Consider the following 12,417-nt stretch of genomic DNA (forward strand, 5'->3'; position numbering starts at 1 on the left):
TACATGTAGAAACAACACAATACCATCTAACCCTTACAAGTGATCTTGGCCCAGATTTCCAAATGGCTTAATATTTGATAAGTTGCTTCCCAAGCACATACAAAGCACGACAGCCCCTCAAACGAACATTTTTAATATTTATGTCTGGTATCACTCTCTCAAGTAGAATCATTGGACAACTCAAAAATGACTCAATTCATAAAACACTGACCACTTGCAATAAACCACTAAAATGCACTATAAATGTCTATCCCTTCTTATCCGTGGCTTGAAACTTTATTGTAGTGAGTTTTCTCAACCTAATTCGTGTGAAACACTGTTGGGGTTCAAAGTGCTATGTGGAACACTAAGCTATATATGAAACACAAAAAAATTCCTTTGAAGATCATGTCATTCCTTTCCCTCGTGTCTGATGGTTGTTGTTAGAGCCCCATACAATTGCAGCACTGTTCTCCAACACAACTGCACATATTCTTATACATCTGAAGACCTTGTCTATTTTCATTTGAACCAATTCGGCACTCTCTGCTGCTATGTAATATAAAGGGCTATGTACATTCATTCACCAAGAACCAGCACTAGAAGCTCTTGACTTATTATATATGTACGTCCTTTGCACATTATAGAAGTCTTGTAAAGCACTGTCCTGCTAATGCCTATGGTCTTTCCAAGCCTTTCCCTATACAGGTATGGGACCTGTTATCCAGAATGCTGGGACCTGATGCTTTCCAGATAACGGATCTTTCTGTAATTTTTATCTTCATACCTTAAGTCTACTAGAAAATCATGTAAACATTAAATAAACCCAATAGGCTGGTTTTGCTTCCAATAAGGATTAATTATATCTTAGCAGGGATCAAGTACAAGCTACTGTTTTATTATTAAAAATGTGGATAATTTGGAGAAAAATTAGTCTATGGGAGACAGCCTTTCCGTAATTCGGACCATTCTGGATAATCGGTTTTTGGATAAGGGATCCTATACCTGTACTTGTATAAGGATACAACTGGTCAGCTGGTGGAACCATCCAAGACTGGTGTCCAACGAAATGTCAGAAGTCTTTATTTCACGTTTTTATCAATGATCAGGCTTAATCATGCAGCTTTGAGTTCAAATGTTAAATTACTGGGCTTATGCTTCCATAAATGAGTTGAAAGTGTAGGTTTAAGAATCCATGCATGGGGGAGATTTTGATTTAAAGAAAGAATGTAGAATGAAAAATGTTGAAAAAAGTCAAGTAGATGAGTTTGATATAAAACACATCACATCAAGAATATTGTTCAGAGGGGCATAACTGTTAATGTAAGTCAAGTTATTATATATTTTGATTGGGGGTGTGAAACAGACAAGAAGGCTTTCCTTGCCATAGACAGATTAATATTTCCAGTTCTTGTACAGCTATATAAATGTGCTGGTAGTAGCAAAAAGGGGTGTTGGACTGTGAGTGAGAGAGGCATTGGCAGCGCAGTATGGAAAGGAATCGTTTCAGAATGGGACTTAAGAGATAGTAGTCAAGGAAGGAGCATCATACACAATTATGTGTGTAAGTCCTACACTACTTCTTGTACATGATCCTCAGCAGCGACCAGGCCGTACATTTGCCTCCACTGAATTAGGGGTTGGGACTATGATGCTTTCCCCTCCCCTCAGCTACATGTGGAGAGAGTGTGGGTGGAACGACGGATGTAAACACAAAACGAGGCGATGGAGTTTGAGTAAAGAAATATACACATTTATTTCATAGGCTGCAGTGTATTGGCAGGTCCATGTCTATACTAAGTGTCCACTTCCCACTGGTATATAATTACTCCAAAATGTATCACAGCAGTGTTGTTCATGCTTGAACTGGCACTTATATAACCGTGTTACACACTTTAACCTACAGCACTTTATACTCCTCCGAATTCTATCTGTAAGTTACCCTCCCATTTAGACTGTGAGCCCTACGGGGTAGGGTCCTCCATCCTTTTGTCCCCTTGACACCGAGCACTTAATCTGTATTGTAATTATATTTTAAATTTATGTGAGTTGTATTACTTATAATGTACTTATTGTTACGTATTATTGCAGTGATCCCTTGTTTGTTTTCATTTATTGTTTTGCTGTGCAGTGCTTTGCCCTTAATGAGCGCTATACAAATAAAAATATACACACATACATCAGTTGGACCACACTAAAATTACATTCATGCAACAACAACCAGCACTAGAAGCTCTTGACTTTATATATAAGCCACACTAACACAATGCAGAATCCAACATGAACCTTTAGCCCATGCCAACTGCTTTCCCCTTCCGACTGCTGCAGGAATTTCATTACAAATAGCTCAAAGGGAGGGAGAGCAGATTTGCGAGTGACTTACCTTTATCTCAGGGCAGTGAAGATCCTTATGGGAAGCGGCTCGGACAATCCCGCTTTTCCAGGGCCATTTAGAAACAGTGTCCGGGTCCACCTGCAAATCCTTCCCAAGGAGGCACACAAAGCGCTGACCCACGAGGACAGTCAAGTTCTCTTGCTGAGTGAGCACCATCTTCACTGGCACTTACGCCTGGAACAAGCAGTCAAAATAACAGGGTTAAGCACTGACTTACTCTCAACTTTGGGAAATCATTTAAGAAGTGTGTTAGCCAAACAGAAGAATGGGGGGGGGGGTCATTCTACATCCAAAGTAAGGGACTAAAAAAACAATATCAGGGAACAGAACATATAACGAAACTTGGGTTTATTCTGAAGGTTAGACCATAGACTAATGCCACCAACAGTAGCAGCTTTCAAAACTCTGTTTAAGGGGTTGTTCACCCGGAGATCCATCGTACGGCACTCGATTTCTCCTCCCTGCCTTCCATATAGGAGATAGCCAGGGAGAAGAAATCAAGCGTCGCACGATGGATTGACGCCGTTTCTGAAGAGACGGAGAGTTTCGGTAAGTTATTACTTAATAAAGGCTTTGTGATTTTAAAATTTAATTTGTCTTGGTGTTTTTTTTTTTTCTATGTATACTAACAAATTTTTTTTAATAAAAATGTTGATGTTGCTAGTCCTTTATCGTAGGAACTCAGCTGTCTAGGAAGCACTGTGAGCACTGTCAAACATGACTCATGCACAGCAATAACTAGAGAGAGTACTAGATATACTACAAAAATGCCAAATGTTAGAGAAAATAACAGGGCACGTTTTGATGGCATTCATCTGGGACATTAAACTGTCAGTTGGTCACAAGCCATTGTATCACAATTCCCATCATATCATGACTATCAAAGAGAAATTAGCGCTCTTGTTCCTGCTACCAAAGAATTATCCAAATTGAGTCAGACCATTGACCAAAAGGGACATTGTTGAGTTTCAATCAGTAATGTCCATCATGTGGTCACTTCAACTCCCAATCAACACCACTCCCAGCGTCGGACTGGCCCACCAGGAAAACATGTGTCAGTTCTCTTGTTTCTAACCATTTAGCCTATTTCATGTTCATTCCCTATTTCTTTATGGGAAAAATGCTTAATAATGGAAGAATATAGTAGATATACAAGGCTAGGAGAATAGATAGGTTTAGTGAGGAGAGGAGGAAAATTAGTTTGAAGAGTGGGCCCACGGTCTTAGGTTTTCTGGTGGGCCCCTGGCATCCCAATTCGACACGGAACACTCTCCAAGGAAGATGATGATGATGGGACTTGAACTTTAACAGCTGGATGAAAGTTGGGCAACCGACCTATGATTCTTTCCTCCTCAACATCCAGTAAACCCAACGCAACCTGCACTTTTAGTTGGCACCAGTTAAACCCGGTTTGTTTATTTACAGTCATATGAAAAAAGTTTGGGAACTCCCCTTAATTCTTTGGAGGTTTATCATTGGCAGAGCTTTCAAAGTAGCAACCCAGTACTCGGATGTTCCTGGGAAATGAAAGACATAACACGGTTAACTTTTTTTGTTGAAAGTGGGGTAAATTATTATGCGGGCTGAGAGGGGCTTCCCAAACTTTTTCCATATATATATATATATATATATATATATATATATATATATATATATATATATATATATATATATATATATATATATGAAAGAAAACTGCAACTTTATAACATAATATGTTACAGATTCTAATTGTATACAATGTAATTGTTATTGAGAGCACAGTCTGCACTGCTGCTTGGCACTGCTGAAACAATGTAGCAAGGAGGCAGCTGATGAGCAAGACCTGAAGAAGAACTGCAGTCTGAGTCAGAAGAGAAAGGGATAAAATAATCACAGGGTGCTCAAGTGAAATCCCATGTATAAATAGCAGCCAGGGAAAAGGTTGAACGTGAGTGTATTGACAAGTTAATTACATTTACTGGGGAGTTTATTGGTGGAGGTCCCCTTTAAAAGCAGCACATCATTGGATGCAGAGAAGGCAGTGTAGGGAATAAGAGGCACTGCCCAAATTGGGGCATGAAGTAGATTGCAAGCTCTTGAGAGCAGGTGCCTCCCCCAACTGACACAGTCACTTGCCCTCCACGTTCTTATTCCCCTCCCCCACGCCTGCCTGTTACATACAACTCCACAGCCATTGGCAGCTCTAGTTCAACTACGATTTCCCCCCACACACACACACAATCCCAACAGCAGATAATGAACACGACGGGCTCTCACCTTCTATATCGTCGACGAAAACATCTAGCAATCTGCTAAGTCTGTAAACTGAGGGAACTAGCACAAAATAAATGAAGAATATGCTCCTTTTGTCAGTCACACGCAGCCAGTCTCACTCACTGCCAGCCACTACTATTCCCAGACCAAGTGGACAAACACTGCACGCGCACAGCCCCGTCCACGCCCCCTACTCATGATTGGCTGCCAGCTATACGGTAGGCGTGGAGTGCAAGCACTGTCCTCTTTGCCATTGGCCGGCCCATAGGGTTGTCAATCAGAAGCTAGTTGCCAAGCGCCCCTAGGCACCTCCCACCAAACCGCTTCCGCTCCTCCTGCGCTGGGGAATCCAATGACGCATCCTCACACAGAAAGCCAGTTGCCAAGTATTCCTCCGCGCTTTTAAAAACTCTCATTGGGCTACACATTTCATTGAAAATGTAGTCCCAAGCCGTGTTATATCTACAATAGGTGTATACGTAAGGGAAAAGGCCTCTTGCTTTTCCGCGACCGAGCTAATAATAAAGTCTGCAGTCGGTTACCGCAATAGAATTTGGGATGTAAGGGATCGGGAAATAGTCCCAGGACGCGGAGGAATCTGTCGTCTGTAAAAGGGTTGGTATACGTGCAGCTCCAAGCGTCTGCAGCGGGGGAAGATTTTAGAGTTGGGGGATGGGAAGGGTGGCAGCTGCCGATGGGTGGGACTAGCATGCGCAGTCATTAGTCTACACCAGAACGAGGCGTCCGATTTCTTTTCGGCTGCCATCTTGTTTCATGGTTAAGCGAAGGGTGGAACAAAGGCTAATGGCTTGGTTGATCATGAATGTGTAAAGAGAAAACTATTCCTACTCCTAGAACAGACACGCTTGGGTGTAGCCAATAACTGAGTACCGGGTGGTTGGCTGTAGAGTGAGGGGCGTGTCTTAACAGAAAGCGGCAGGGATGGGCAAGGGCTTGGCGGCCATTTTATGTGCTCTCTTTGTGGGCAGGTTCTCTTGCCCTGTAATGGAGGATTCTCTTGGCCAAGCCCAGGGCTTTCTTGCAATCTCATTGGATGTTGGTTCTTCTAATGGAATGTTTCCATAGTCCTTGGTTTTCATGATGAATGAAGCCTGTAAACTCAATCCCAGTTAGAAATGAGTTACTTTTATGGGTTGGGAATTGTTTTTTTTTTTAGACAACTTGAGTATATTGACATGAAATTACTTACCAACATTAATTGTGTTGAGGTACAACTGTTGTTTATTTGATGAATTTCTTTTTAGGTTCTAACGAAGATGTGAGGATATTACCCAACTGTGAAAATTATATTCTTATGGACATCAAGGAGTTTTTACATTTTACGTTCATTTTTGTTGTTGGCATATAAATTAATTTCCATAAAATATGGAATTATAATCAATCATTTTAAGGAATGTTCTATGTGGGTGGGAACAAGATGTCTGTGTGGTAAATATTCCATTTTTTTAAGGTTATAATGACAACAAATGATGTAGGCTCATGCCGAATATGTGGAAATGATATAATTTTGTATATTAGAATTAAATCATATATTTAGAGACTCTTATTGAAATACGTTATCTCCAGGATCATTAAAATCTTCATTCCTTTATTTGATAATTACATTCCAAGCCATCCAGACTGGTACAATGTATCAACTATTTATATATATATATATAATACACACACTTGTATATATTAGAATTAAGTATGTTTATCAATCGGCCGATCCAATGAAATTACAGTCATATCAATCATATTTTTACAGTCGATATAGGTAGCATATTCATATATGATCATTATTAGAAGATATGCAAGTCTTCTTGATTCAAATGCTGAGTTTTCAACTTTAACTATATATATATTTTAATTCAAGTTGATAATGTTAATATAGCTTTACAATGAATCAACATATGATAAGCTCCTCTAGGTATGAGATGTGTGCGACTTTGTAAATCTAGTTGATATAAAGATATATTATCATGTTCTTTCCATAGATTTCCAGGGTGCCCATCGACACATCTTTCTGTTGCTCATGGATTTCCACTTCTTTGTGCTGAGGGACTGTGGGCTGGTGTATCTGGACCACAGTCCTAACTTGATAAGTTTTTAATTGATGTCCTAGTGGCTTGTCCTCCATAAACACAACATTAGTTAATGTAAATTGCAGAATATTAATCATTTTAACAAATGATTATCTAAAAACTAACATTTAAAATAGTTTTATAGATATGTTGAGGTAGAAGACTTTTTGCAAAGACTATTAAAAGTTTTTATATATATATATATAGATATATATATATATATATATAGTACAGTACTTAGACGTTTACCCCAGCACACTCACATATAGCGTTCATTCCGGTGCTCAGCCTCCATATGGAACTCCGTTCAGTCCCCAATCATAGATAGTATTACATCAAATGCGACGTTTCGGGCAAGTCACCTGCCCTTATTATCTAGCTTGAAAAAGGGCAGGTGACTTGCCCGTCGCATTTGATGTGATCCTTTTAATATATTTTAAATATTTATGTTTTTCAAATGATTTTATTAAACCATCACTTGTGTTTTCCAACATTTCCAACGTGGTCCAATTTGAACTTTGTATGCTAAGCTCTGACCAAGCACCCACCATTGGACTGTGTAAGAGTGCAGGTACTTTTTGAAGCATTATATATATATATATATATATATATATATATATATATATATATATACATATTAAAAACATTATTTGCATTCCAGTCATAAAACAAGGGTGTCAACAAAAAAGCTGAAATATGTTTGTGAATTGGAATTTTTTTAAACAAAATGTTAATCAAACTTCATGAAGTTAATGGAAAAATATATACATTTATTGATTTCTTTTTTTTCCTCAATTTTTGTTAGCCTAGAAATAACTGTTGATGTAGTTTCATGATATGAACAGATTATGATGAGGTATAACATACATATGTAAGCAATATTTCAATGTCCTTCAATACTTTGTGTTGCAAATATTAACATACTTTTATGGACAAGAAATATTTTCGTCAACATTTAAATCAAGATAATGTTAATATATAAAAATATTATTGTATTAACATCATTTTTATACAAAATAATAATATTTATACACAAATTAGCAAATAATGTTGTTTTATAAAAAGATAAGGCAATATTTGTAGTCCATACTTCAGAAATTCAATTTAGCATTTAAATTTACATTTTAAGTGTGTTGTTTACATTATACATTAATGACTTAATGTACTGTTTTGGATATTTTTATACCTCATGCAATACTTTTGACATATTCGCTTGCAAAAAATGACTCAAATCGTTGATTTTTATTACCCCAAAATTTCCTTAAGTAATATTTTGTATTTGTGTTGTGCAGTAGTTATGTATACAATATTTAAGTACAGCCAAAAGAAACAGAGGGAGGCCTCTATATCAAAATTTGAATTTGTGAATTTTAGAGTTTTTTTTATTCAAATAAATGCAACATTTTACCAAACTTAAATATTTGCTTATTTATTAACAATTTGAATTTAAAAAAAAACTTCATTGAATAAAACCATGAGAAAGACTTCAATTGCACTTATCATTTAAATGAAAAAAAAGCTTAAACTTTGCTTTTGGACATCTCCCATTGACTTTTAGCTTTTAGATGGCAATGTTTTACGTTTGAGTTTTTTTGAAAAATTTGCACTTAATACATTTCGGACATTAGAGATTTGTAGACCTTAATTTGAATCAATGAGTTTTAGCTCAAATAAATTTGAATCATGTTAAAAATACAAATTTGAATGTTGATAAATTAGAGCACATCTAAATTCAGAGTAAAGCATTAAAACGTAATTACTTTTTTTTAAAAAATATCAATTAAAATTAATCTTACCACAATCACAGTAGACCATGGTTCTTAGGTCTTGATATTCATATTGAAAATGTATCATTTACTTTGTTGTAATAATACAGTAAGTATTTCATGCTGCTAAGGAAAGATTTGTGCTTAATACATTTCGGACATTAGAGATTTGTAGACCTTAATTTGAATGAATGAGTTTTAACACAAAGAAATTTGATTCATGTTAAAAATACGAATTTGAATGTTGATAAATTAGAGCACATCTAAATTCAGAGTAAAGCATTAAAACTTAGTTACTTTAATAAATATCCATTAAAATGAAACTTAAAATGAAACTTACCTAAATAACAGTACCATGGTTCTAAGGTCTTAATATTCATATTGAAAATGTATCATTTTACTTTGTTGTAATAATAGTATAAAAGTATTGCTGCTCAGGAAAGACTAGATTTTATAGGTTGTAACATTTTGAAACATTTTGTACGATGTTGATAACTTAGTTTATACATAGATTTATCCTGTGGTTAATTGTTATTTAATAGTTAAGTGAGTTATATTTCCTAATAGATAAATCAGGACTTAACAGTTTTATTAATTGAAGGGATCTCCACTCTATAAAAAATATATATGTAAAATATTCTTCTAAGCAACTTTCCACTATGCATGAATTACATATCTTGTTTTAAAGGAGAAGGAAAGCTACGGAGGCATTTTATTGCCAATAGATTAGCTGCAATAGTGCAAGCTAGAATGCTATATTTATTCTGTAGAATGTTTTACCATACCTGAGTAAAAAGCTCTAGAAACTCTCTGTTTGTTTAGAATAGGAGCTGCAGTATTAACATGGTGTGACATCACTTCCTGTCTGAGTCTGTCCCTGCTCTGGGCTCAGATTACAGCAGAGAAGGGAGGGGCAGGGGGAAGAGGAGCAAACTGAGCATGCTCTTGCCCAGGGCAATGAGGTTTAAGCTGAAGGCAGGAAGTCTGATACAGAAGCCCTTGTGTACACAATAGAAGGAAAGAAATGCAGTATTTCTTTTGACAGGGGACTCAGAGCAACATTACTTGGGGGGTTTACTGGTATATTTAGATGGACCTTTCTGATAAGGCTTACTTAGTTTTAACCTTTCCTTCTCCTTTAAAGTTACTGTATTTGCAAAAGTGATTGCAATTTAAAAGTATTACTTGTCTGGCTGTATATATATTCTCTGCACAACTGGTTCTTTATTCTTCAGAATCTAGGAGAACTGATCTCTGCATTGTTTTTAAGTGCTAGAACCAGAGCACAGAAAGGGTTCAAAAATTATATTAAAGTATTCGTTTGAATTGCATATTTTTTCATTCTGCCAAAATAACAGATTTTGGGTGGATATCTATTTAATGTAGATATTTTAGTCTCATTAATTGAAAAGGCTTTCATCATTAAAGGAACAGTAACACCAAAAAATGAAAGTGCTTTAAAGTAATGAAAATATCATGTAATGTTGCCCTGCACTGGTAAAACTGATGTGTTTGCTTCAGAAACACTACTATAGTTCATATAAACAAGCTGCTGTGGAGCAATGGCGGAAATTGAAAAACAGCTATATGGCACAGGTTAACTAATGGATAACAGATAACACCATTAAACAGACAGAGCTTATTTACTATCTGCGGTGTAACTTGAGCCTTTTCTCCTTTGAATGGCTGCCCCCATTGCTACACAGCAGCTTATTTATATAAACAATAGTAGTGTTTCTGAAGCAAACACATCAGTTTTACCAGTGCGGGGCAACACTGCATTATATTTTTATTACTTTAAAACACTTTTATTTTTTGACGTTACCGTTCCTTTAATATTTAGATTACATCACCACTCGAGTTTCTTATGCTTTGGTTTTTATATTATTTGCCTTTTAAATTGGTGAAACGATGCCATCTCACATCACATTGCTGAAATGTTATAAGTGGATGACTCTAGGAATGTTTTTGATACAGAAATTGAAACTATGAGGGTAGATTATATAAAAACTAGTCATTATAACAAATGGTTAAAGGGGAGCTATCAAAAAATGAAAATGTAATATACACTTTATCATACTGAAAAAAGAAACGTTAATACAATCTATTAAGAATTTCTGAAATAATCAAGTTTATCTTCACTATTCCTCTCTCAGCATCTGTTTCTCTTCATTCTGTCTTCATGCAGCAGTTGGGTGTCAGATATTCATTGACAGTTAGATCCAATATATCTTATAGGGGGGCTCCTTTCCTAGCAGATGTATTAGAGTTCTCTCAAATAACTGATTCCAGTACAAACCAAATCTAACAAAATAACTGCCTTTTGCATAAATCCTGCATGTAGAGAGACATGATGTCTGGTGATTTTAATAGAGTGAGCTCTAATACATCTTCTAGGCAAAAGGAGCTCCCCTATAAGATATATTGGATCTAACTGTCAATGAATATCTGACACCCAACTGCTGCATGAAGAGAGAATGAAGAGAAACAGATGCTGAGAGAGGAATAGTGAAGATAGACTTGATTATTTCAGAAACGGTACAGAATAGATTGTGTTTAGAAAGTCTCTTACTTCAGTATGATGAAGCTTATATTAAATTTACATTTTTGCGATACCTCCCCTTTAAAATAACAAATACGACGTCCAAGAACAGTTATATTTCAAGTTGAATTCATATTTATTTAATAGCCAGACTTTGTTGTAAGTTAGCTTCTTGGTTCATATTTATTTTTGAGGTTTAACCTTTTTTTGGTTCTAATTGTAAATGATGGATATTCAAGACCAAGCAGATATTAATATGTTAAATAGATTTGATCATTTTAACATGTTCAAATAACATGCAATTGTTCAATGTTTATTGATTATTTTATCAAACCTGGTGGTTTTAAATTCACTTAAGTATTTATGTTTACTTAGTAAATTGATAAATGATGGTTGGCAGCTCATACCATTGCATGAAATGTTTATTTATTTTTCTTTTGGCCTTCCAACCCACCCAAGCTGATTGGGTCACTGCTGTCCTGCACAACTAATGTAGTAAGCATATCATGTGTAAGTATTTTTACTAAACCAAAAAGTTTCAGCAATGTAATCCATCCATAAAGTGCATGGCTTCCTTTACCATTCTCTGCACAAACTTATTATATTGTTTTGAAATAGCAACTTGTTTCTGAACATTTTTCCTCTTTAATACCCTGCATAATAATCTTTCTGCACATCACTATTTAGTTATCTAGTTGCTGTACAATGGCTGTGGCCAAACACACACGGGGGCACATTTACTTAGGGTCGAATATCGAGGGTTAATTAACCATCGATATTCGACTGTCGAAGTTAAATACTTAGAATATCGAAGTCGAAGGATTTACTGCTCAAACGATTTTCCTTCGATCAGAAATTGCTAGGAAAGCCTATGGGGACCTTCCCCATAGGCTAACATTGAGGTTCGGTAGGTTTTACTTGGCGAAGTAAGGGGTTAAAGTTTTTTTTAAAGAGACAGTAGTTCAATTCGATCGATTTTTAGTTTGAATCGTTCGATTCATAGTCGAAGGTCAAAGTAGCCAATTCGATGGTCGAAGTAGCCAAAAAAATCATTCGAAATTCGAAGTTTTTTTTTATTCTATTCCTTCACTCAAAGTAAATGTGCCCCCTAATGTACAGAAACAGTATCAGTTGTAGGGAGTTACAGAAAAACCAACAGGTGTTGTTCTGCAAATGTGTAACTTACTATATGAATATGTACTGTTCGTATATATTTTGAAACAATCACTGGGAACAGAGAGAGACACGGAGGAACATGGGAGGGGTTTCTCTGCTACTGACAGACAGTACTGTGACCACTTCCTGTAAGAGAATGTAGAGCCACTCCCACTCATTTCAGCTTAGAGAAAATGTTCTCTTCAGCTCTGATATAATGACATTTCTAGAAGGTAAAAT

At 36.2% G+C, this 12,417-nt stretch overlaps 1 protein-coding gene and 1 long non-coding RNA gene across 2 annotated transcripts in view; one reads left to right on the top strand and one right to left on the bottom strand.

The window, feature by feature from the left end:
- Nucleotides 1-4,760, bottom strand: part of kdm3a.S (lysine (K)-specific demethylase 3A S homeolog) — a gene marked incomplete at its 5' end in the record, with an annotated part of 45,770 nt that extends 41,010 nt beyond the window's left edge. Inside the window, 2 exon segments of the mRNA NM_001095502.1 lie at nucleotides 2,363-2,548; nucleotides 4,634-4,760. Coding sequence (NP_001088971.1) covers nucleotides 2,363-2,530 — 168 coding nt within the window.
- A 214-nt stretch (nucleotides 4,761-4,974) lies between these two features.
- On the top strand, nucleotides 4,975-6,191 carry LOC108706510. The gene is made up of 2 exons (XR_001934108.2): nucleotides 4,975-5,245; nucleotides 5,896-6,191. It is a non-coding gene; the product is annotated as an uncharacterized LOC108706510 (long non-coding RNA).
- The last annotated feature ends 6,226 nt before the right edge of the window (nucleotides 6,192-12,417 follow it).

This window comes from Xenopus laevis, chromosome 1S (assembly GCF_017654675.1).
Source record: "Xenopus laevis strain J_2021 chromosome 1S, Xenopus_laevis_v10.1, whole genome shotgun sequence".
In the NCBI taxonomy this organism is placed as follows: Eukaryota; Metazoa; Chordata; class Amphibia; order Anura; family Pipidae; genus Xenopus; species Xenopus laevis.